This window comes from Haliotis asinina, chromosome 1 (genome assembly GCF_037392515.1).
Source record: "Haliotis asinina isolate JCU_RB_2024 chromosome 1, JCU_Hal_asi_v2, whole genome shotgun sequence".
NCBI classification, from domain to species: Eukaryota; Metazoa; Mollusca; class Gastropoda; order Lepetellida; family Haliotidae; genus Haliotis; species Haliotis asinina.
This window is the reverse complement of record NC_090280.1, coordinates 74,031,378-74,058,715: the sequence shown is the minus strand read 5'-3', so window position 1 is coordinate 74,058,715 and position 27,338 is coordinate 74,031,378. Positions and strand designations below refer to the sequence as shown.

The following is a 27,338-nucleotide window of genomic DNA, read 5'->3' as shown; positions in this document are numbered from 1 at the left end:
CGCGATTTCAGGTTTGTACAAACCTGTAAACGAAATATTTTACCCCCTGAACTGTAGATGAATTCTGCATGGGCCCTCATATCTGTACCTCACTTTAAGCCACGGAGACACGCCGCTCTGATTGGTTAAAATTTCGTTTGCGGCTGAGAATTGTGCACTGTTGTCAAAAAGATCGATTTAAGGTAATTAAAGATCGAAATGAGTAGCTTTAATGGCGGGGTTTCATTTATGACGATGCCAGCGAGTGATTTATATATTTGCAGCCCCTAGGGTATATGTGATCTTTAACGATTAGTACATAGCGCTTATCAAGTAAACCGTGACTGATTTAGGACGAGCTATTCATATAGTGTTAAAGTCATATGCTAATTATCTAACAACTTGAAAATGGAGATCAAAATTAATATAACTGAGACAGCTTTTCAAATTCTCGTTATTGAGTAAAACATAAGAAATGTTCTGTTTCGCTCTATTTCATAAGTCTGAATTATTTCTGTAAATCTGAGCAGGGAGCCTATATACATGTAGAGGTGTTGTAGAGTAGCCCTGGTCTGAATGAGGAAAATATCCCGTATTTCAGAACAATGATACAATATATGTTCTGTGTTTGCAGGCAAATATACACAGAGATGGCATGTACTGCTGGAGATTGCCAAGGATAAAGATGTCCAGATTACAATGTTGCCAAAGATTCCTACTATGTCCTTGTCCTACATGGCTGGGGTTCGCCACATGAGTGACATCTGGATGTGTACCTGAGGCCGAATGCTGGTGTTATCTTGCTCATTGATGCCAAGTGCAGGAGACCAGTGACCGCTTGGAGTCGTCAGCCCAGTTCCCAGACCTCAGTCAGTTTGCCCACAAGTGTAACAAACTACAAGTCACCCTGTCACTGTGCCCTCTCCCTCTTTGGGTTCGCTCTTCACACCGAATATCCACGCTTTCATTATCTCTGGACCTATTAGTATTTAGTAGGAACATTCATACTCCCGGGTGATCAAAAGCATTATGGGCTGCGTGTTTGATGTCATAGTGATTTACGTGTCAACGGACACTGTTTCATTAAATGTGTCTTCTTGAAATAGTATTTCAAAACGTACATTACCTTTAATATGATGAGGGGTGATCGGGTAGCCTAGTGGTTAAAGCGTCCGTTAATCACGTCGAAGACCCGGTTTCGATTCCCTACATGGGTACAGTTTGTGAAGCCCATTTGTCCTGTCTCCCGTCGTGATATTGTTGGAACATTGCTAAAATTGGCGTTAAACTAAATTCACTCACTCACTTTAATATGACGACCCCATGCAACTTTGTGTAGTACGATTCTGTAGGCACGAAGGTGACAAAATATGTACTTTTGATGAAAACAGGGACTACCCCTTTCTTTTTACCGATGATTTATTTCTATAGTTCCAATAGAAGCAAGGTTAAATAGTTTGAATACATTAAGCTTCAAGCAATCAACACGTTTTCCATCACAGGCAATCAATAGCCATTAAAGTGAAGGTGTTTATCAATAAGTATACATCATCGTGTAGCCATTTCGTTTCAAAAATAATCCCGGTGTCTACTTCCCACATTCTCCATCTTTACAAATATGTATCAGTGACAATTCTAAAGCAAATATGAAGCCCTTATTGCTATTTGTGTAGAAATGTCGGATTAAGGTAGAAGTACCAATGACAATGATACAAGCGGCATATAACTATACTCACTTACTCTACACTACAGCTGTTCGAGCGAGCATGGTGTTTGGGGATGTCCCCACATCCTTCGTCAATAATAAGAGATGGACAATACTACGAAGGGAAAAGAGAAAGCAATGACGATGATCCACACACACAAAAAGACCTTCAACTGCCACCAGTAACGAGCTTTTGTTTGTTGCATAATCACGCAACATCCCAACTACATGTATATGGAGGCGGTCCAGACAATCCAGTGATCATCATCAAGACCATCCCTCTATGCAATTGAGATACGATGACCACCTGATCCCGTTAGTCGCTTCTAACGAGCACGGGTTCCTGAAGAACAATTCTGACAATAGATCTATAGGGAAGATATAATCTATATGTACTTATGATCATGAATGATTATCAACACGCAACATCGTTCAGTACCCATGGTTCTGTTTTGGGTTCCAAGAAAGACGGTACCGACATTTCAACCCCTCTCATGTTATTTTCGTGCAGCAACCAAACACAGTGTTAAAGAGAACAGATCAGTCCGTACACAAACCTAACAGCACATATTGTTTCTTTGAACTTTCTACAAAATGTGAACACTATGGTGCATCAACATTTCTAACTTTACACGACAGGGTATTGATATCAAATATATAGTGAATGAATTCAAGATAATGGCACTTTTTCGGGTCAGAAAAAGAGAAGAAACTAAGATATTTACTAAACGCACCATTGCTATCTTTCTAACTCAGTAAAATTCCAGTAACGTCGACAACAAGTTGCATCACCATTTTCTTCTGAGAAACAGTAATGCCACATTCCGTCATTTTTTCATCATAGAAAATAGGCCTCTTTCTCTCGAGCAAATCGTTCCTCGTCAGTTTGCAAGTCTTTATATTTTGCAATCTCCCCATCTCTCTTGCATTTCACGAACCAAGTCACAAGTTCATTGCCCAGGGCATCTACCAATGCTTCATCCCGTTCCAGTTCCTCAAGAGCTTCAGACAGTGTTCTTGGCAGGTTCTCTGTCTTTTCTGTCTTTCCCGGCGGTGGACACTCCAGTTTGTTGATTACACCGTCCAGCCCTGCAGCGATTGTAGACGCCACAATGAGGTAAGGGTTACTCTTTCCACTGGGAAGTCTATTTTCGATGTATGTACCGGAAGGACCGTCATTCTTAATTCGGAAACATGCCTCACGATCTTCTATACCCCAGAATATTGCTGAAGGGAAAAAGGGCTGGTGAAGCCGCCTGTAGCAGTTGACGGTGGGGCTGTTAAAAGCGCATAGTGCCTTACTGTGTTTCATGATGCCAGCAATCCACTGCTTTGCCATAACAGATAAATTATCAGGAGCGTCAGCATCATAGAACAGGCTGTCTCCAGATTGGTTCCAGAGTGAAAAATTGAAATGGGCACCAATTCCTGTTGCTTTGTTGTCCAGTTCCGGTTTGGACATGAAAGTGATAACTACATCTTTCACATCAGACATCTCCATCAGGCCCTGTTTCAAGTTTAAGACCATATCGGGACACTCTATGCCATACTTCGGTTTGGTCACAGCTTCAAACAAACCAGAACCAAACTCAGGATGATACCGCTCAACATCAATGTTAGATTCCTTTAAGTTTTTGTCAAAGTGAAGTAACGTTTTGCATTGCTTTTGAAGTAACCTCTGACTGTAAGCATCTTGGCCATAAAACACAGGTTCCATTGTATCCCTGTGCATCATTTTAAATTCAATTTCATAACCAGAGTACAATTTGTATCCATGTTCGTCTAACCTCTTCAACTGTTTCCTAGCAACGTATCGTGGACACGCCTCCTGGGGAACACCGCCCTTCTTCCACCGAGATTCGCATAACATTTCAGCGACCTTGACCCCATCAGCAACCCAAGGGACTGGTCTCAGCGTGTCAGGGTCTGGGTAGCTCAACATGCTGCCAAAGTTGAACATCTTTGGGTGATCTATGAAAACTTTTTCTGTTCTTGGACCGGCCAACAAGACCCCTGCAATGTGGACATAAATAACATTACTTGACAGCATTGAAACCATTAAGCACCAGGTGGTTTAGGAGATTCAAACGTCCGACTATCAGATCGAATCGTTGTAGGGCATTTAAATAGTGAGTATCAATACCTCATGTTACATAAAATGAGGGCGATGGGGATGTTTATGACCTGGGAATTATTCGGGATCCTGCTGAACGAGTTGTATTCCTAAATAGTTTAAGGATCAGAAACACATTTACCTCACCTTTCAGCTTATATCCTAGGGTGAGTGAGTGAGTGAGTTTAGTGGGATGAAATAACCAAATCAAACAAACACCTCTGTGTCATCACTACTACTTTCACAAATCACGTATGATGCATGTCACGATATCAGTATGACCTCCACGGCCGTCCAGACAGTTCTTGAGCATGAAGTCCCATGTCACAATGTCACGGCGGGGGAAACACGAAATGGGCTTCAAGCATTGTACCCGTGTTGGGATTCGAATCTTCTGCTTGACAAGTGTAAACTGGCACCGCTCCCACGGTCGATCTCTCAAGTTAAGTGAGTGAGTGAGTTTAGTTTTACGCCGCACTCAGCAATATTACAGCTATATGGCGGCGGTCTGTAAATAATCGAGTCTGGACCAGACAATCCAGTGATCAACAACATGAGCATCGATCTGCGCAATTGGGAACCGATGACACGCGTCAACCAAGTCAGCGAGCCTGACCACCCGATCCCGTTAGTCGCCTCTTACGACAAGCTGAGTCGCCTTTTATGGCAAGCATGGGTTGCTGAAGGCCTATTCTACCCCGGGACCTTCACGGGTTATATCCTAGGGACCCCTTTCACAAACCCCTAAAGCAATCGTAAGTCACTAGGGTAAGCTAGAGGCAGTATTACAGAATGAGACTTGAGGTTAGCCCCAAGGGGATATTTCAGTTATCTGAATTACAATAATGTTATGTTCTAAACACCTGATCAAAAACATTATCAATGTATATCGAGTTGGGCTTTACGTCACACAGGCGTTATTCCAGCCATATAGTGACGAGATCAAGCCTGCATTCATAAACATTTAATGTACAAAGTACAAATGCGTTTGAAAACTCATAAAACAAACTGTTCTTTTCCAATCATGTTGGTACTTGAAATGAAATAACAAAATCAAACAAACACCTCTGTGTCATCACTACCACTTTCACAAATCACGTATGATGTATGTCACTATATCAGTATGACCTCCAAAGCCGTCCAGACATATCTTGAGCATAAGGTCCCATGTCGTCCCTGCAATTGCATTTCCAATCCTCCAGTAACACACATTCTACATTTTCTGTGTGCTTTTCTTTGGCAGGTATGGACTGTTTCCTACTCGCCGGTCAAGAACCCAGTCATGTTCTGTTGCTATGACATTTGGTCAGCGAAATGTCATGCCAGACAGGCACGTTGTAGTGAGTGAGTGAGTGGGTGATTGTGTATTGTTATACGCCGCTTTTGGCAATATCCCGGACATATCACGACGAGGGACTCCGGTAATGGCCTTCACACATGGTATCCGTGTGTGTACTCGAATCCGGGTCCTCAGCGTGACAAGCGAACGCAGTAACCACTAAGCTACTCCACAGCCCCAGGCTACGTTATGGAATATGAATGTCCTGAAACACAATGCCCCTTGAGAAGATCCTCTGAGAACGAGGAGTAAGTGAGTTTAGTTTTACGTCACGTATTCCGACAATGTCACGGCGTGGGAAACACGAGATGGACTTCACACATTGTACCCTTGTTGGGATTCGAAACCTCTGCGTGAAAAGTGTAAACTGGCACCGGTCACACGGCCTAAGCCCTGACTACTAAATGCCTTTGGTCATTACCCCGTTGCGGTTCAGTGGAACATCTCAAGTTAAGTCTGTTATCGGAACCATATTTGTGGTCACGTACCCAGTTTCGTGCCCGTGCAAAATAGGCCCAGAGGCAATGACTTAAGTTGTCACAGCCTGATATCTGATATCAGCATCAGTATCAGTATCGGTACTTTGCACCCTCCGACATCACAGACTCGACATCAAACATTGTTACATTACATACTCCAACATAACAAACACGACATTAAACATCGTTACATTACGTACTCCGATATCACAAACTGGACATCAAATATCGTTACATTACATACTCTGACATGACACACTGGATATCAAACATAGTTACATTACTCCGACATCACAAACTCGACATCAAAGCTTCGTTACATCATAACAATCAGGGTTACGACTGATCTTCGACAACCCATGCTTGGCATTACATACTCCGACTGCCTAAACTCGACATCAAGAATCGTTACGTTACATACTCCGACATCACAAAATCGACATCAAACATTGTTACATTACATACTTCAACATCACAAGCATGACATCAGACATCGTTACATTACATACTCCAACATCACAAACCCGGCATCAAAGCTTCGTTAGATTATAACAATCTGAAAACCCCAACATTACTCTACATACTGCGACAAACCAGTGAAGATTTGGGTTACGACTGATCTTCGACAACCCATGCTTGCCGTGCATGAGAGGCGACAAATGTCATAGGGTGGTCAGGCTCGCTATCTTGGTTGACAGATATCAGATTGTCTGGTCCAGACTCGATTATTCACAGACGGCCGCCACTTAGCGGGAATATTTCTGAGTGCATCGTAAATCTCACTCACTCACTCACTCATTCACTGAAATTACGGCTCAAAGCTGAAGCCAAACAAATTCTTTTTTTTTTTTAAGTTTTTAGGACAGTGAGTGAGTGAGTTTAGTTTTACACCACACTCAACAATATTCCAGCTTTATTGCGGTGGTCTGTAAATAATCGAGACTGGACCAGGCAATCAAGTGACCAACAACATGAGCATCAAACTGCGCAATGGGGAACTGATGACATGTCAGCGAGCCTGAACACCCGATCCCGTTTGTCGCCTCTTATGGGTTGCTGAAGCCTATTCTACCCCTGGACCTTCACGGGTGTTGAGGACAGAGTACTTAAGTGTATATATCGGTTGTGTCATATATATGAACGGGGAGGACACGATCACTTTATGGGTGTTTGCCGTGTATTGTACGTCTATCTTTGATACGTGACGATGAAACGGCAGTACAGCTACACTTGGACTTGGTAAGTAGGTCAGTGCTATATCAACCGACAGGGGAATTCAAAAGGTCATGATGTGGTTGCAATAGCGGTATTGTTAACACTGATCGCAATACTTGCTGTTGTCAGACCAGGGGTAGAATATTGGACTTAAGCAAGCCCTGCTTGCCACAAAAGGGGACTCTGCTTGTAGCAAGAGACGACTAACGAGATCGGGTGGTCAGGATTGCGGGATTGGTTGACACCTGTCAGTCGGGTAGATCGATGCTCCTCCTATTGACCTCTGGATTGTCTGGTTCAGACTCGAGTATTTACACATAGGTGGAATATAGCTGACAGCTGCGTGAAACTAAATTCACTCATTGACTTATTGTCAATTCAAAACATTAATTACACATCTCGGTTCATGTTGACTGGGTTCCGTCCTATTGCGCAACCATAATTTTTAGACTAATTCATTCTAACTGGATGCATAAATATTAATTAGTATTTTTTCATATATTTAAGTACTTGTGTATTGCGACACTACGCTCCTTCTAATCCGTGAAAACACGTCGCGCAGAGTGCTCTGTCGTACACCGAGCTCTGAGATATGGAAATCTGGAATTCGTGGAAATCTCAAAACAAGGCTTTGCCGCTAGAATAGTTTGGCGGTCTGGTACAGAACTGATAATGTATCAACCGCATTCTGCGTTACAGAACTATCCCGAATATACACAAAAAACATGTGTAACCAGTAAGCCAGATGCATTGTGAATCATTTTACGACATTATCAAACAGAGGCAGTCTGTGACGTCTTAGCTAAGGTCATGCTGTCTAATTCTCGCCATAAAATATAGAAATACGATGTTATTAAAGTTTAAAATTAAAATTCATTTCTAAATACCATTTTGTTATGAAACAAGGAATTGGAATTCAGTGTAACCATAGATGTTTGTAGTGTCGATTTTCACTTTCTCACGATAATATTGGCATCGGCTGAAAAGTCATTGTCTTCAAAGGTTAATGAGGTCTGTCCACCTGGAGAGCAGTAATATCAATAATATCACCCTATGATCTACAAGCATATTGTTGTGAATAATGACGACTACAAAACGCTCAATATGTTACCAAATATTGCAGTTTGGTGGGGGCTACTTATCCATGTCTGAACACGGGAACGGATGCATGTCCCGACCGTGATATTGCTGAAAGAGGCGTAAAACTAAACCCACTCACTAATTGTGGACTGCATCATTTTACATACAGACCGGTTACTTACTACCCGTGTCTTGAAAAAAAAAATGAAAGAGCATTCTTATGTATAAAGGTTTATGGCAAATCTTTCTGATGTACCTAAGTACCTACATGTGCATATATGTCCCCACATAGGTAAAATGTCTGAAGCCCACCTCCGTTATATTGCTGGAATTTTGCTAATTAACATCACTCACTCACCAACTCACTCACTCACTCACTCACTCACTATACGTTGTCACACAATATCGACAGCTTCTACTACTACTTCTACTACTTCAGATGACAACCTCTATATCATCATGGGGCGATGGGATAGTCTAGTGGTTAAAGCGTCCTCTCATCATGTCAAAGACCCGGGTTCGATTCCCAACCTCGGGACTAATGTGTGAAACCCTTTACTGGTGTCCCCCTACCGTGGTATTGCTGGAATATTGCTAAAAGCGGCTTAGAATTACACTCATTCTCTGACTCTCCATCCTCATTAACACGTTCCACTTCAAGGCCCTTACAGTGTGCATCATTACAACGGCATCAAGCCCTCGACAGCGGACATCACTGCTTAGACGCACCGGGATGATGGTCTGTGCATCTTCATTATCATGTTCTGAACAGTGAGACGTGTGAGGACCCGATTTAAAATTGATCTTCTGTAGCCCATGCTTGTCTTAGGAGTGAGTGCGAGTGAGTTTAGTTTTACGCCGTACGCAGCAATGTTCCAGCTATATGGCACCGGTCTGTAAATAATTTAGTCTGGACCAGACAGTCCAGTAACCAAGAGCATGAGTATTGATCTGTGCACCTAGGAACCGACGACATGTGTTAACTAAGTCAGCGAAACTAGCCTCCCGATCCCGTTGGTCGCCTCTTACGACAAGTATTGACGCATGGGTTGACGCATGGTCAAGCATGGGTTGCTGAAGGTCTATTCTATCCCGCATATTCACGGATTGCTTGTATTAGGCAACTAACAGGATCGGGTGGTCTGGCTCGCTGACTTGGTTGGCACATGTCATCGTATTGTAGATGTGTAGGTCGATGCTCGTGATGTTGATCACTTGATTGTCTGGTCCAGACTCGATTATTTACAGATCGCCACTATATAGCTGGAGTGTGCCGTAAGACTAACTCACTCACTCATAGTGACTTCACAGTCTTGACATCCAACAGCATTTTCACATAAACGACTTCACAACCTCGATATCCAACTGCACCGTGTCATATACCCGACTTCATAATCTTAACATCCAACACCAATATTACATATACCCGACATCACACTCTCGACATCCAACGGCATTATTTCATATACCCAACTTCACAACCTCGACAGCAAATACCATAACTTTTTCTCACCATTACAACGCCAGGTTCAGCGGTGAACACACTACACCAACGTTAACGACAGTAAAGCCAGGTGTATAAAGTGGGTGGTAAGCTGTTTTACCTTCAAACAAATTGAGCCCGTTATCCAAGTAACTCGCTGCATGGCGTCCCGAAACCAGCTGGCCTCGATAAGTGCCGTTCAGGTCGCAAAGCGACAGCCGGACATAGTCGTACTTGGCTATTTCTTTCTTGACCTCTTCTAACTTGGACATTGTCACCTTGATGAGACAACCAATTTAACAGCAATGTTGTAGAATGGCCCTAAAGTAGGATACAAGTCGAAAGGTGCACGTTCAGCTAGTTTACCGTTGTTCACCGTCTGCAGCGTACACTGTACGTCTATCCCGTCACACAAGACGGTGTTTACACTCGCCCACAGCACTGATACGTCCGGACACGTTAACTAGGTCAGAGTTACATATTGTAAAAGCCAAACAGATACAGGGGGATAGGGGGTTTCGAAATGTCGGGGTGGAGCAACAGTGGTGTTGCGCAATGGTTAATACTGGCTGCTGAACTCGCTGTTGTGAAACAGGTTTCCACTACTGGTGACATTGACTAAACGCATAATTATCGACAGGTATACCAGATTATATCCCAAACGACATACACCCATTTGACAGACATCCATTTGACAGACCCTAAACTAGGAGGTTAATTAGGGTAACACTTACGGGTATAAAATGGAACAGTCCACTGCCTTGACAGTTCGAGTGAGACTGAAACACATTATTGAGAAGTCTTTTTGAAAACAGAACTTCGTTGTAATTAAATGATAACCTGTTTCTCTGGGAATTACTTTCGAATTTGAAAACAGGGGTTTTGATTGTTTTAACTGATTGAAACATATTTTATTCATTCAAGAAAATTGTTGTGCACAGGTTATCCGACATGGAAAGGTCGTCTTCCAAAACTACGATATGTACAACAGAATTTAACTGAGAAAACGTTTGTTTGAGAGATATAGATATGTACACATTTCAAAAAAGATACTTTCCGTAAATGAGAGACCTGCATTGCTATGTAAGACAGGATTAATACCAATCAGTCTTCTAATTCTAACCATACTTTCTGATATCTGTAACGGTTTATGTCTTTGAATAGTATACAATGGAAACTCCAGGAAGTAAGGAAAAACTTTCTCACATCTCCAATTCTCATAAACCATGTATCAAATTGTGGGATCATTTTTTATCATGAGCACGTGGATGTTTGGGCATTTTTCGCTGATTTTTATCATTTATTGAATTCATGACAATGATCTTTCGAACGCTTCAAATTTGTTTTGCAATACATCGGTTCATGTTTAAAAGTAGCTGTAAACAGTATGTAATACTAGTATTTTGCAAATTTTAGTTTATAACAGTTGTCTGAAGAAAGTGGTTATATTTACACAAGCGAATATAAACGTTTGATGGGGAGTATGTGTCGATTGTATCTGTCTGCGTTTAGATCAGTACAGGCGACCTTGAGGTGACAATGGATGATTTGACAAAATCTAGTCCCAAAATTTTAAATCAAGTAATTGTGAGTGTCTGTTAGGTTTATCATGGTTTTAAACTGATTCAGGGAATGGCCTTTACAGCCCCACAGGGCAACGAAGTCTACGGCATAATCGCGCTCAGTAAAATCAGGGATATTCAACAACAGTCAACTGTTACAGTCTCCCAAGTAAAATGATTGAGAATATTTTTGCGCTCAGCAGTTAATAGTTTGAAGGGAAGTTGGAGGATTCATGTCCAAATTTCAAAACAATCAACCTGTACTATAAGTTTACAATACAAGTTAGTGGAGTCATCTCCAAAAATCAAACAATGAATGATCTCAAGATTCCCGATTCACTTGGCTTCTAATCATTATAGGTAGTCCCGGGGAGTCTCCTTTATAGGTTTACAGATTTAGAGTAGACAAACTGGGACTAATCGGCTACAGAGGTACAGTTCATTATTAAGTGCAGGGTCGCTCCATTATAGGTTTATGTTCACGAGTAGTCAAACTAGGAGTAGTCATAATGGGAAGAAATGAAATTCTCCCAAACCGCAGACTCTCCAAAAGCAACACTCGTTGAAGATGGCGGACAACAGGTCGCATGAGGTTACCTCTTTCGAGAAAATGTCAATGACTCCATTAACTTGGAGGAGGAGGTGTCCAGGAGCATGAAGTTATGTCCACAAACTAGCAGCTCAGTGTACGTAGACAATGACGTAAGTCAGCCTTACTTTTTGAAGACAATAGTGACACGTGCAATACCTCTCAAGCTAGTTTAATCATACAGTTAAAAAGGGACATGTATGACGTTGAGATCAATAAATACGGCGTGCGAGACGATAGTGCCCGTGAAATAACAGAATTCAAGAGTGCCGTCACCTCCCTGAAGGAGGTCTCCAGAACACTTGAAGAAAATCAACGGTAAATATCAGAAGATATATCAGTAATGAACGCAACTTTACCAGCCTTGAGTCAAAATTTCAAAACCTTAAAAAATCTGGTAAGGATTTGTGCTAAAGCAATACAACGTTTTTTAATACGTCAAACTTGACTAAGCGCATGGCCAAATGTTTTTAACCTTTTGCCCCTCACCTCACGAAGCAAAAAATAGCATTGCTAATGCAGAAATTGCAGAACTAAACAACCCTCCCCCTTCACAGGGCATACCCGTCACAATGGGCCACATTGATAAAGGCAAGCAAAGATCTACAACTTCTCACAAGAATGTGGCTACAGTAAATGAATATTCAGTAAACAGCCAACGCCATCGAGTTTTACATCAGTGTGACAAACACAACAGTAACGGTAAACTCAAGCAAAACATGCCCAGAGCCCATGCACTGCAAACGTTCACGAGGAGGCACAAGCTTTGTTGCCAAGGTCACAAGATGACACTGTCAATCCTGGATCTGAAGAGAATGATTCTAAAGAATTTGATAACATCTTTACATGTCCGCGTAAAGCACCATCTACATTTCATAAGACAGTCAACAGTGCGAGGTCTTCACAGTGTCAGCTGAGGAATCCGGCCTATTGCTACAGGATCCAGATATAAATGAAATCAAGAACAGTGATAATAAATTCAGGTGTAGACAAAGTGCGCGTCAGTACGCGTGTTTCCTTTGTGGAATAGCTCCAGATGTCAAGTCAGACGATATTGCCAAATACCTTTCCACTCGTTGTGTAATAATAAACATAAATTCGCCTTTTGACCAGAAGGACGAAAGGAACTGTTTCAGCTCGAATCAACACCATGTATCTGACCTCCCCAAACTTGAATCTCGAGCGTTCTGGCCAAACTTGATGTGAGTATCTTCATATTTCAAGTATACTTACCATCCACAAACTCAAGCGTTCAAATGTATATACATTGCATAGATGCACTCCGTTACCGTTAGGGAGAAGGAGAGAGATAGAGACAGGGAGAGAGAGAGAGGAAGAGAGAGAGACCCAACACACGAAAGTTGCATATGAAATACTGTATACCGACTTGGATGAAGGTGCGTTGAAAAAATACAATTCACTCGTGCGTTTCTTTTTTGAGAGAGTATCTCAAAAAGGAGTATCGGGTAATAAGAACACAAACGTTGCTTTAATGCTTTAATTCACACAGTCACGTGTTACAGAGGTCAATGGGAACTGCTTTTGTATGTATAACCATAAAAATCCTTTAGTCAGTGCATTACATCATTAACGATGCTTTAAAAGTACAGATCCTTGAAGGTGCCGGGGTAGAATAGACCTTCAGCGCTGAACCATGCTTGCCATGAAAGGCGACTGTGCTTGTCCTTAGAGGCGACTAACGGGATCGGATGGTCAGGCTGACTGACTTGATTGACACATCTCATCGGTTCACAATTGCACAGATCCATGCTCATGTTGTTGATCACTGGATTGTGTGATACAGACTCGACTATTTACAGACCGCCGCCATATAGCTGGAATATTGCTGAGAGCGGCGTAAAACTAAACTCACTCACTTTAAAGGTACAAATTCTAGAACGTTTGGGGTTGAGTCCATCCCTTTGTGTGCTGACGATTAGGTACTTGACTCTTAGGGTGCGGGTTCGAATCCTGGATGGGAATTTGTACTTTACTAAAGAAGTGAAATCCCAAATATGACATATGTTGCAACTGACCACTTTCTAAATGACATTGTGTAATCATTTCAAAGTGGTTGTGACATTATACAAAATGCAAAAGAACAACACAACAAGGGTGTCGACACAAATGCGCCCAGATATTGAGCATAAATAGGTAATATATAGATCGATCGTCCATAAGAGGAAACTTTAAGACAGTTTTCTATTGATTGTTGCGATTCGTGGTTCGCAAATATCAAGATCTGTTTTGTCGAGGGACATAGTCGTCGTATAGGAAATTAAGAACGATTACAATAAACAGCCAGTAAAACACACATTTACACTTAAAGTAGTTCTTTTACATAGAAACTATACGTACGATTATGTAGACACCTCCTCCGTTTACGATGAGTGTTATAAGCTGTTTACACTCAACAGTAGAACCCATCACGGACAAAATGCACCAAAAAAAGTTAAATCGGTTAAAAACAAATGTAATTAATTGTAGGTAGCGGTAGGGGGGATGAGGGTAGGAGAATAAATTCACATTAATAATGACCTCTTGACCTTCACTCCTCTCACTCTGAGTAACAAAATGTAGAACAATTATGACATCTGACTCAATCAGATACAAAACACTAGTGGGCAGACATAAATCATACAGAACTATGGTTTGTCTGCTTTGTGGTTTGGAAAAATACGTCTGCGTAAGTCTAATCCATGACTCCAGATAATTTTTCAACATGAGAAGTATATGTACGCCCTATATTTTCAATGCAAGAGTACTGGGAAAAGTTTGAGTTCTGAATGTAATTTAATGGCGTGTAAGTAATCTCGTGTTTCGTTTAATATATGGACCACAACATCGCTACTCTCGTGTAAACAGGTCAATAAACAATAAAGCAATTAATACCTTTTTTTCAGATAAAATACGTTTTTTTAGATAAACACGTCCGTAAATGATTCTTAGACCGTACACCATTGCTGTGGTGCGTGTGAGCTACGTTTTCTGATTTTGTTTTCCTACCGTATCGTGCATATTTTTTATTCGGAGATACGGCCTTATCTGGAGCTCTGCTAATCTGTAAGAGGTCACTCTGACCCAGCACATCTAGCTGTCAATAAGAGAAAGGTCGATTTGCCGGAACCAGTCTAGGTGAGTTTGTGTAAGCTCCATACAGTGATCAGCAGATGGCTAAAAGGTTTGAACTCTTGACAACGTCAGTACCGGAAGAGGATTCGACACAAAGTGACTTCGACTGTGCAAAGGCTGAGACATCAACGCACAGAAGACATTTGTTGACACAGCGATGAAATAATGCAAACAACAAGGGAAAAGCACTGCGATGGGAAACAAATCCTGACAGTATGTTCCTTCACAGATCAGGTCTCTCTTAAAGCCATATATCGCGTTGTTGACAAGTCTGTTGGTTGATCAGATATTGATAACGTGTATGAGATATGTCACATTGCAGGACCTGCATTGTGTGACTTTCTTGATTGTTAGTCCCAACGTTAAGATATACACTTGGCATGCTCACCTGCTGGCTGCATAAGACACCATCATTGAATGCACTATCATACCACCCTCAAAGAGTGGACTTAACTGTATAGGCGACTCTTTTATGGTTTTTTTGGGCAAATCAAGCGCTAATTATTGTAAGGGAGATAACTCTAGTGTTTGTCGACGTTTCATGTGTTCAAGAGAATGAGTGAGTGAGTTTAGTTTTACTCACTCACTCAGCAATATTGCATCTATATGGCGGCGGTCTGTAAATAATTGAGCCTGAATCAGACAATCCAGTGATAAGCAACATGAGCATCAATCTGTGCAATTGGGAACTGATGACTGTCAACCAAGTCAGCAAGCCTGACCACCCAATCCCCATAGTCACCTCTTACACCAATCATAGTCGCCTTTTATGGCAAGCATGGGTTGCTGAAGGCCTATTCTACCCCGGGACCTTCACAGGTCTCAAGAGAATGTGTGTAATCGGTATGTGACACTGAGAAACAAACTTTCTCATTTGTCGTAAGTATGTCTGTATCATTGGAGTGAGTGAGTGAGTTTAGTTTTACACCGCACTCAGCAATATTCCACCTATATGCCTGTGGTCTGTACATAATCAAGTCTGGACCAGACAATCCAGTGATCAACAGCATGAGCATCAATCTGCGCAATTGTGAAACAATGATATGTGTCAAACAAGTCAGTGAGTCTGACCTACGACAAGCATAGTCACCTTTTAATGATCTTCAGCAACCCATGCTTGTCATAAGAGGTGACAAACAAGATCGGGTGGTCAGTCCTGTAGTTGCACACATGTGATCCTATTCTAACTGTGTAGATTGATGCTCATGTTGTTGATCACGGGAAAGTAAATGTTTGTCGTGCATTGTGTTTATTTTTTTATAATTGAAATATCATCTCATCAGCCCAAACTTCACTCATCTCTAACTAGATTTGAAAGTCGATGGCTGTGAGTGCATTCTATGGATGTGTCTTTTGATCTTCACCCAGAGGTTGTGGTGGGATAGTGACTGAGTATTGATTTACACCGCTTTTAACAATATTCCAGCAATATTAGAACGAGGACACCCAAAAAGGGTTCACACTTTGTACCCATTTGTAAAATTGAACCCAGGTCTTGAACTCTTCTGCATGACAAGCAAACATTTTAACCACCAGACTTCCCACTGACCCTCAGCCTGTGTGAACAATGTATATTGATAAATATCTATAACAGTAAATAGAACATAGATAGATAGATAGATAGATAGATAGATAGATAGATAGATAGATAGATAGATAGATAGGATGGATATTTATATAACGCACATAACCACCCACTAGTGCATGCTCAAGGCGCTGGTATTTTTCCCTCGATCACTGGATGTCAATGTCAGCAGCACTTCGTATTTCAATCTCAACTCCCTGGGGAGTATACAACTCTTGCTGCCACTAGGCACATCGAGTTTAGTATGGCTCTCTCATCCTAACGGGTTGTGACAAGACTGAAAGAGTCTGCACAAAAAGTTGACTCCAAGGTTTTTACATCCGGTCACCGGTGGGCTCAATCCTGAAACCTCAACCTCGCTGGATCACTAGCCTGGCGCCTTAGCCATCTCGCCCACCATGGCCAAATTTTCTGTATTATTCTGTATAATTACTTTTCTTTCAGGTCTACAAATAGCTGTTCGCTACTGTTGCAGGGACTCTGAAGATGGATGGCCATGTAAGTGACTTTATATTTTGTATATTGTGAGTCCGGACAGTGCTACTGTGTATAAGCAGGGTAGAATCAAATAATCTATTTCAGTTATTTCTCCCAAGTTCATACTGAAACGAAACATTTGCAGTTCCAACTCTCATCTTAATTCATTTGCCCCAAGCTGATGTACTAAAAGTCTATATTTGTATTCTAATCTATTCTATTTTGTTTTATTCAAATGGTTGAAGAGTCATGTAAATGCAATTATATGAGCACGAAACATTCTTAAGTCTATTATTGTATAATAATATAATACAAATTTAATTAGTATTTTTAAGTCCATCACAAAAATTACTAATTACTGTCATGGAAATTGATGATCATATATGTTGAACCAGATCGCGAAAAATGTACCACAATATATCATATTGTGAAGCTCAAATTGCAGTATATCGGTTAACAGGTATTATCGCCCACCCTACAAGTTACAAAAGAAGTGCTTGCAGTCAGTGTTGCTGATGTGTCAGTTTCATCTAAGGCATTCAGACTTGACAAATCAGGGTCTTACACGACATTCAAATGTTCATTCAGTAGTCAGAAATGTAGAGAACGGCCAGAAAAAAACAATTCACTGTGTACAGAGGGATGTACAGTATTATTCATAATACCCACAAGACATCTATGACTTTTCACTGCTTAAAACAGCATTAAACTAAACTCATTCATTCATTCTATTACTTTGCTAAGTGTTTAGTTGTTTCTTTCAGAGCAGTTACGTGTATTATATCATTCATCAATCCACATGATCAATGATGCATTCCAGAAATTATCAAAATGTACACTGTTACTTCACAGGACCCTCATATTGCTTGTTAGGACCCTTAAAACTAATAATTAGGCCCCCATGTTTCAAGTTCAAACCCTAATCACTGTTGATTATTAGAGGGATGATTAGGTCTCTGTAGTCACTGTCTCATTGAAATACTACAGATCTTTACTACAGGTAATACCTTTTTACAAGATCTGACAAACCCTTGTTAGGTCATGTTATGTGGACACTGAAATCACTTAGAACCTTCAAATCCACTTTACCCTACCAAGACAGATGTAAACTGACAATCTGAGTTAGAATTGATCTTCAGTAACCAGTTTGTCATGAGAGGTGACTACCAGGATCGATGATTTGGTTGACACGTCATCATATCCCAGTTGTGTAGATAGGTGCTCCTGCTGTTGATCACTGGATCACTAGTCCTAAGTACCTTGGATGCATCTACAGCTGAGCCCGATATATTATATTACCTCCATCTGCTGGCTTTTTATCCAATCAGGTGTGTACGCTGAGAAGATGAGTGTACCATTGGCTACTGTGAGAAAATGAAACTAGCAAAGGGAGGCAATACAATTATTGAGGGTACTTCATCCAGGGTACTTTTGGAGATTTATCAGAACGTACATACCCTGGAGATTGTTGAGGAAGGGCATGTATAAAAATCTGGTAACTTGAGATCAAATAGGTTTTCCTGCAGTGTCTTGAATTTCTGCTGAAACAGGAGCCATATGTAGAAAGCTCACATCCAGGAGAGTGCAAGAGACTCTGGAGTAACTACATGGTTGTGGAGGTGCCGACTGACGACAGTCTTTTATGTAAGTAGTCTTTCTATAGTTTGACTCAAAAGCAGACCAATGAATTGCAGTGTAACTCGAAATGCTGATCATGATCAAAACATCAAAAGGTTTTTGCATAGTTTTTGTCCTAAAAATAAAACAGCTGTTTAACAAACTGTCATTAAAATATTGACACAGTTCACTGTTTATTCGAGGGAGAAGTGCAGAGAAAGGCACAGCCAGGTGTTTGAGAAGCACATGCACAAGTGCTGAGAAAGTAGTTTATTCATTAACCTGTGCTGTGCTGTCTCCATGCTTTCTCTCACACCTGGCTGTCCCTTTCTCTGTGTTATGTTTATTAGTTTTCAAACTAGACTGCAATTCATCTGTGTCTGTCTTTTGCAATTCATCTGTGTCTGTCTTTTACTATTTCTTGCTCAGTCAGATCGTCACTAGTGTTTTTGACCTGTTGACCTGTGAAGATCTGGGGTAGAGTAGGTCTTCAGCAATCCATGCTTGCCACTAAAGGCGACCATTCTTGTCGCACAAGGCGATTAACAGGATCAGGTGGTCAGGTTTGCTGACTAGGTTGCCACATGTCATCAGTTCCCCATTGTGCAGACTGATGCTCAAGCTGTTGATCACTGGATTGTCTGGTCCAGACTTGATTATTTCCAGATCACAGCCATGTAGCTGGAATACTGCTGAGTGCAGCATAAAACTAAACTCACTCACTCTCTCACTCAATAGTGTTTTTGTGTTCCTCAGATTGTGAGGACTGCAACCTTGAGTACGAAGGGGACTGTTCTGCGCATGGACCTCTCATCATGGTTACAGACGTAAAGGTATACATCTTCATCATGTTAATAGTTGAAATTCCTTAGAGGATTTGATCATATTCTGTGGAATTACATTTGTGACTCAGTGGAAAAGATAAAATTTGTCTATGGTCATATCTATGTCATTTACTTTTACATAGATGATTCTACTGTGTGAAAGAAACGTTCATCTACAAATACAACATTATAATCTACATGAAGAAATGACAAGTTATAACCTGCTGTCAAATAATCAGTTTGGGTAACAGTATTTTCTCAAGAAATCAACAGTAGGTTAAGGTTAGTGTAAGTTAAGCCTCTGGTTGAATTCATCTATCATGATTATTTTTGCCTTTTAAACCTGTTTGATCGACTATCTGAAACTTAAATAGAATAACTCACTATTACTATATTATGTCAAAGTTTTGTAAAAGGGATTTTATTTTTTTAAAGTTTATAATTATTGATGATATTGTGACTGCCTAAAGTGAAAATGAATTCTAATCTGTTGAGACTGAAGTTTATCATTAAAGTACTGTCAGAAATAGGAAAAAGACCAAACTGTTTTTAGGCTATTTTCGGTATCCCCTAAACATTACACAATTGCAAATAGCATATTTCGAAATAACCCACATCAGCCTGAGTGGGATTTCAGTGTGATGTGTCATTGGATCCAGAAAAACATGGTTACTTAAGCTTGTAAATTCAGGCAAAACTTAGAAAAATCACGAATAGCTGCTAAAAACAGTAGATTGGACTATAGATTCCAATCATGTTGCTCAACCAGGTCTGGCGACAGCCGTCGACTCAACTAGCATGAAATTGCATGTGCTGCCTGCATTCACAAAGGGTCATCTCAAAGATATTTTATGCTTTTTCATGTGTGTTGAATATGTCTGCTCTATTGGTTAACATCTTATATGCTTTTCTTTCACAAAGTTTGATAAAGTATGATACCCACACAAAAGCTGAAATCAGCCTTCTTACTAAATGTCTGAAAATATATAGGTGGCATGACCCCTCTACAATTCTGGATATTATTTGTAAACTGTTATGACATGCTGTTTTCGTCCCCAGTTTCTTTGCCTATAGGATTATCTTATCTCAACTGATATGTCTTGATTTCAAAATGGGCGTTTGAAAAGTGTCCTTTGTAATGAAAAGCATTGCACACTAATTTGCAAAAAGTCATGGTTTCTTCCAGATAAGTCGCTTTGGACTGCATTTTCATTTCTGCACTAATCTCTCCTTAGTAAAGTCCTTTCTATATGTGTCCTATCTCCCTACCTCTGAGACTGTAGTTCGGCCGAACATTGTTTAACAGATATCTCACACTTTCACACAATAACTACATAAATTGGAGACATACATTCGTAAAAAAAGTGTGTTTTTTTTTATTTCCATCAGTACTTTAGCTCCATTTTCAATTGTCCAAATATTTCTTTCAAATGATGATTAACTAGTGCTGATTTGATAGTTTGTCATGTATTTGACATGAATCAATACTTGTCCCTTGAATATTCCAGGAAAGACCAGGAAGTGTAGACAGGGCTTGGAAAACTTTGCCTGTTGGTCTGGAGATTGAGGAATCGGGTATTCCAGGAGCTGGTCTTGGAGTTTGGACATACCAGGACTTTGTTCCACGAACCTGTTTCGGTCCATATGAGGGAGACATCATCAGCAATGAAGAGCCTCCTAAACGATCAGGATACAGCTGGCAAGTAAGATGTTGTACAGAAAGGTTGTTTAATGGTAGCGGTAAAACAGTACCCTTTGGTATTAGTAGAACTGCAGTAATCTGCCTTCGGTTTGGCATACCATGATGCAGCTCCAAAATTTGGTATTTTCTGTTTTGTAATGTCATATTACTAACCCTTTTAAATCTTTCTTCAAATGTCTAGAAATCAAATCGTTTTGTCAAAAGTCTATGCATTTCTCTGCTAGACAGCCATCATGGAAGTAAATTTTCATACACTAAACCAAAGGCCTTGTGGTCGGTATGTTTTGTACAAGTTGTGATATAAAAATGAACCCACAAGATCAGAACTTAATATTTTTTAATTTACGTTTTATTGTATTATACAATATCTTACCTTCCTAACTTTCTTTTACACTAAACCTCTGTCAAACAATCTAACACCCAAATGACACTAATCTCAAGGCCTAACCAACATATCGGAACAAACTAACTACAATTTCACTTTGAACCCCGCACTTGGTGAAACCACATGCCTTTTTCATTCTTGAGCAAAGTAAGGTGTCGCTAATGTCAGGTTTGTTTTTGCAAACTGTTCGCAAGTACACAAACTGAAACCTAATAACCTGTCTGGATAACAGTACAGTTCGTACTATGAATAAACCATAATGAACAATACATTTGTGTGGACAATCCTGTTGTCAGCCTTGTACTGCAAAATGTATTGTAACCCTGTTTAAAGAGTTTGTCTCACAGTCATTGTTGCAATGTTACACTTAGTTCGCAGAGTTACAAAGCCTGGTTAGCCCTCTTCAGGTGCAGAGTTGCTTCCCTTGGTGTAACAGAGACTTGTGACCTTTTGTCAAAATCAAGTCAAGATTTTGACTGGCCATGTTTCTTGACACATCCTCAATATCTGCAATGTATATGTTCCGATAAATATCCACTATTCTCTGGATGCATCTATGGCTCGGCCCAATAATTTTATTACCTCCCTTGGCTGGCTTTTTATCCAATCAGGTGCTTACGATGCGAAGTTGAGCATACCAATCACAACACAGTGTCACTTTTTAAATTTTCTAAGCAATTAAACTTGGAAACACAATTCATGCAGAGGAACTCTGAAAGAGGCAGAAGGAAGTCTTGCATATATTTTTTTAAAGTTTCAGACCTGACAGTTTGTCTCTATGATTTCCTTCAAATCTGAGTTGCACTGTGAGCAAGCTTAGTTGTAATGGGGGCTACTGTGAGAATGCGGAGCCAGCAAAGGGAGGTAATAAAAATCTAGCAGTAGATCCGCCAAGGGTGCAGTGGTGATTTATCAGAATGTATACCCTGGAGATATCAAGGATATTCTAGACAAGGCAATACCCATATTCAACAAAGAAGGAAACACTTGTGACTTTGTCCAGACAATTTTCCCAGTTGGTTTGTTGTTAAACACCACACTCAACAATATTCCAGCTAAATCAAGACTGGACCAGATAATCCAGTGATTGACACCAAGATCATTGATCTACACAACTGGGATTTGATGGCTCGTATCAACCAAGTCAGCAAGCCTGACCACCCGATCACATTAGTCGCCTTTTATGACAAGCATGGGTTGTTGATTATCAGTTCTAAGCCACATCTTCGTGGGTATGGTCAATTTTGAGCTAAACCATTCTTGTGGTTTAGCAAACCTGGAAACATCTAAGACTCACAGAGTTGCATGACTTGAGTCTACTCCACACCTGATACAGTAGCAACATGCCCAGTATGGAAACCGATAAAAGAGTGACTACTGACTGACTCTGCGAATATAGTCTAGCTGTAACTGTTTGTATATAATCAAGTCTGGACCAGACAATCCAGTGGTCACCAACATGAGCATCAATCCACACAACTGGGGTCTAATGACATGTATCAACCATCAGCCCAGACCACTTGATCCTGTTTGTCACCTCTTATGACAAGCATGGGTTACTGAAGACCAATTCTAACCCAGATCTTCACAGGTCTCTCTGATAAAGTGAGTGAGTGAGTGGGTTTAGTTTTACGCTGCACTCACCAGTATTTCTGCTATATGGTGGCAGCCTGTAAATATTATATCAAGTCTGGACCAGACAATCCAGTGATTGACAGTATAAGCATTGATCTGATCAATTGGGAACCGATGACACGTGTCAACCAACTCAGCGAGCCTGTCTCTCTGGTAAAGGAAGTTGAATTTTTGGAACATCATGTTTAGATACTGAAAGTACTGGGGATATTTTCATTATCATTACATGTCTAAGGTCATTCACCTGTACAAAAATTGATGTATGGTTGTCTCTAGAGACATGGTAAGAAATGTTTTCAGAAGCAAACGTTATGTAACATTTACTTCTCTGTGCAATGTTGTGATACAATTTTACATTCATTTTCATTCAGATACACACTGATGGACAACCTTCCCACTTTGTGGACGGCCACAACTGCAGCACCGCCAACTGGATGAGATATGTCAACTGTGCTCGTACAGAGGAGGAACAGAATCTGATAGCCTTTCAATACAAAGGTCATATCTACTACAGAGTGTACAAGAAGATTGGTGTTGGTTCCGAGCTGCTTGTATGGTACGGACACAAGTATGGGAAGGAACTCGGTATTGAGAGACAGCTCAAACTGCCACCAAGTCAAGGTAACCCACTTACACAAAGAGTGAGTGACTGAGTATTGTTTTGTGCCACTTTCAGCAATATTCCAGTAATGTCACGGCAGGAGCACTGGGGAATCGAACTCAGCATTTGGCATGACGAGTGAACACCATAACCACCTACCCCACCATGCCCACTTACGGAAAAAAATCTGTTATCTTGGGTAGCCTGTCAGGAAAAGTGAAAGCTGTCTGTGAAATTGCTGTAAATTGTTCTCTCAGTCTCTTTTGAAGTGAAAAGTGTCCACATTTAGTTTTGGCCCTGATGGTGGTGAACTTCAAGTTGCCAGTAGATTTTTTATAAAATAGCATGAGGATGTTATAAATGAGCTAAATTTGAAAGTGTTTTATAATATGTGTGGATTTGTTGTCAGTGAGTCCAGATTCTGGCATTGCCATAAATCTGTGAATATAATGAAGAGGATAAGCTCCACACTCACTCACTCACTCACTCACTCACTCACTCACTCACTCACTCACTCACTCACTCACTCACTCACTCACTCACTCACTCACTCACTCACTCACTCACTTTTGGTGTAAAGTTTTGTTCACCAATTTTCATTGTGTTTTGATTATCAAGACATACAAATTTGTTTTACAATACATCAGGTCATGTGTAAACCGTATCTTGAACCAGTATGGAATATTCGGCAAAATCTAATTTAGAACAGTTGACTGAAGTAAGCGACTTCATTTATACTAGTAGTTTATTACCTGTTTTCGCCATTCTTATGCATTCTTATATGTTTTGCGAATCTCTTTCCAGAAAGCTACCCATGTGACAACTGTGACCTCGGGTTCTCAACTGTGTTGTTCTTATGGAAACACTTAAAGAAAATGCACAAAGGAAAACTGACAGCTCAGTTGAGGTTCATAGTGAACACTCAGGGCATTAACAGCTCCGACCTTGGAAAGGAACTGGAGAACCAGAACAGTAACCGTGGCAACACTGAAAGTGCCAATAGTGCTGGGGGCGATGGGGCATCGATGGTGCCAATGAAACAGGACAATGGTTCCCCTGGAATCCGGCGCTACCAGTGTGGGCAGTGTGGGAAGGAATTCAAACAATTAAGTCACCTGAAGATGCACATGAAATACCATAGTGGAGTTAAGCCTTTTCCATGTGGCGAGTGTGGAAAAGCGTTCACACAATCCAGCGACCTTCAGCGACACATGTTACTTCACAGTGGAGCGAGACCTTACCCCTGCAGTGAGTGTGACAAGACGTTTACCCGATCAAGTTACTTGCAAAAGCACTTGCGTTGTCACATAGGCGTCAAGCCGTATAAGTGTAGTGAGTGTGGAATAGCATTTGCTGAAACAAGTGACTTAAAGACTCACATGAAGAGTCATACTGCCGTCAGACCTTATCTGTGTGGTGAATGTGGTAAAACGTTTATAACATCAAGCGACCTGACCTCTCACATGAGGTGTCATAGTGACATCAAGCCTCATCAATGTAGTGAATGTGACAAGACGTTCACGAGACCAAGTAACCTTCAAGCACACATGAGTTGCCACAGTGGAGCCAAGCCTTTTGAATGTAGTCAGTGTGGAAAGGCGTTTCCATTGTCAAGTTACCTTCAGAAACACATGATGTGTCATTCTAGTGTCTGGCCCTATCGATGTACAGTGTGTGGTAAATCATTTAGACAGTCAGGTAACCTACAAACGCACTTAAGGAGCCACACTGGTGTCAAGCCTTTCCCATGTAACGAGTGTGGGAAGGCATTCTCTAAGTCCAGTGACCTTCAAAGACACATCAGGTGTCACAATGGAGTCAAGCCTTACCAGTGCAGTGAGTGTGAAAAGGCATTCACAACCTCTGGAGACCTGCAGAGACACATGAGGTGTCACAGTGGTGAAAAACCATACCAGTGTACTGTATGTGAGAAGGCTTTTTCAGAGTCTGGTGGTCTGCAGAAACATTTGAGATGCCACACTGGTGTTCGGCCTCATCAGTGCAGTGTTTGTGAGAAGGCTTTCACAACGTCAAGTCACCTGCATGTACACATGAGATCTCACAGTGGAGATCGGCCATATCAGTGTAGTCAATGTGGAAAGGCTTTTACTCAGTCTGGAAATCTTCAAACACACATGCGCTCTCACAGTTGATGGAGCTGAGTTGGGACTTACTGTTGCAGTAGGTGTTGAAGGTCATAAAGTCTACAGCCACAAGACATGAGGGGAAGTGATCTTTGAAGATCTGGTTTAGAATTGGTCCTCAGGCAACTCATGAGATCAGGTACCCTCATGGTACTTTTCCCAGCTCTTGTGTATATGTTGGGTTGATAATAATAGCCACGTTTATGTTCCCTTCAACCACTCATGGACTCATGAAGCTCTGGGTTAGAATTGGTTCTACAGAAATCTATACTGGTCACAAGAAGTGAATAACATCATCGGGAGGTCAGGCCCACTGACTTGGTCATCATATCCCACTTGGATAGAACAGTGTTGGTCACTGGATTGTCTGGTCCAGATTCAATTATTTACAAGCTGCCATCATATAGCAGTTATGGAGCAGGATTGAAACAAGAAACAAACACGTTGGTAAACATTGGTGGCAGCTTAGTGTTCTTTTGTAGCTTAAAGACAAGGCAGGCCCAGTTAATCAGATTCTATTCTGTGTGTTTACTTATGTGCTCTGCACAGAGTATCCCCATGTAAGGTTTTACAATCATGTTGAAATCAAATCATCTGGCACATGATGCCTTTGCTTCTGGATCTCAGAACAATTCTGAAGTAAGTTTGATCAGTTCAACTCTCAAATATGCACCAATTCTTCTTTCAAAACTCTCAGTACAATTGAGCACAGTATTCAGATAAACATATCTTATTTAAGTCTTAAAAATGATGTTAGGTCTTTTGTGAGAACTGTGGCATCACGTTACAAAAGAGTTGCAGAAGGTATGAAAGTGGTAGAATAACTGGTTCAGAAATCTGAAATCTGGTTGCTTCAAGGAACCATTCATTGTTTGATTGCATGGTTCAAAATGTCTAACGAAGGGTTCTCAGAAGCGATCCCGTTAGTCGCCTCTTACGACAAGCTGAGTCGCCCTTTATGACAAGCATGGGTTGCTGGGTTGCTGAAGGCCTATTCTACCCCGGGACCTTCACGGGTCTGTAGAGGTAGTAAGAAACTACTGTTTGTTATTGTTGGTGTAAGATCATGGTACACAAGTCAACAATGTTTTTTTCATCAGACCCATTACAAGTTAGCATTTGAGAAATATTTTGATGTGGAGTTTGGTACAATAAAATTAAGACATCAGTACACATGATATGCTTGTCAAGTTATTTTTATCATCTCATACACACAGCCACGCGGGGTAGCTTAATGGCAAAAGCGTTGATCACGCCAAGGCCCGCTATCAGTTCTCCACATGGATACAATGCATCAAACCGAAACATGAGACTCATTAACCAATTCAGACATTAACAAACTTTTCAGCCAATCCGACTTTTCTCTGTGAAAGTGAAAAGAGACACTACAAACAACTAAGGTTACACCAAATACCAGTTCCGTTTCATAAGAAAATGGTATTTACACACTATTTTGTAAGCGTTTACAACACACACGGTCCTATTTCTATATACCACATGTCTATGAAGTCACAGACTAAGACTGTCCCTGTTTGAAGAGGTCATACAATGATTTACACTATTTCGATGACGCCATGTTCACTGACACTGTAGCGGAAGATGAATTAACATTAAACGATGAAGGAAAACCTGTCCAGATACATAAACAGTTAAAACAAAATTATATTTTTATGACATACGTTTTCTCAGATA

The 27,338-nt window shown here is 40.8% G+C and overlaps 2 protein-coding genes across 2 annotated transcripts; one reads left to right on the top strand and one right to left on the bottom strand.

Annotated features, from left to right (window-relative positions):
* Nucleotides 1-1,724: 1,724 nt before the first annotated feature.
* Nucleotides 1,725-9,824, bottom strand: LOC137297064 (glutamine synthetase-like). The gene is made up of 2 exons (XM_067829036.1): nucleotides 9,515-9,824; nucleotides 1,725-3,697 (listed from the first exon to the last, which is right to left on the bottom strand). The coding sequence occupies exons 1-2, from the start codon at nucleotides 9,663-9,665 to the stop codon at nucleotides 2,523-2,525; spliced, it is 1,326 nt and encodes a 441-aa protein (XP_067685137.1). The 5' UTR covers nucleotides 9,666-9,824; the 3' UTR covers nucleotides 1,725-2,522.
* Nucleotides 9,825-14,746: 4,922 nt separating this feature from the next.
* LOC137297037 (zinc finger protein ZFP2-like) lies at nucleotides 14,747-26,818 on the top strand. The gene is made up of 7 exons (XM_067828990.1): nucleotides 14,747-14,889; nucleotides 16,706-16,759; nucleotides 18,289-18,382; nucleotides 19,112-19,188; nucleotides 20,688-20,882; nucleotides 23,273-23,522; nucleotides 24,307-26,818. The coding sequence occupies exons 2-7, from the start codon at nucleotides 16,748-16,750 to the stop codon at nucleotides 25,653-25,655; spliced, it is 1,977 nt and encodes a 658-aa protein (XP_067685091.1). The 5' UTR covers nucleotides 14,747-14,889; nucleotides 16,706-16,747; the 3' UTR covers nucleotides 25,656-26,818.
* The last annotated feature ends 520 nt before the right edge of the window (nucleotides 26,819-27,338 follow it).

Excerpts from the sequence above, each read along its gene's own strand:
- LOC137297037 (XM_067828990.1), top strand. Across the intron at positions 18,383-19,111 it reads GACTGACGACAGTCTTTTAT|ATTGTGAGGACTGCAACCTT; the intron begins GTAAGTAGTCTT and ends TGTGTTCCTCAG. Across the intron at positions 19,189-20,687 it reads TCATGGTTACAGACGTAAAG|GAAAGACCAGGAAGTGTAGA; the intron begins GTATACATCTTC and ends TGAATATTCCAG.
- LOC137297064 (XM_067829036.1), bottom strand. The coding sequence starts at position 9,665 with ATGTCCAAGTTAGAAGAGGTCAAGAAAGAAATAGCCAAGTACGACTAT. Across the intron at positions 3,698-9,514 it reads CGGGCTCAATTTGTTTGAAG|GGGTCTTGTTGGCCGGTCCA; the intron begins GTAAAACAGCTT and ends TCCACATTGCAG.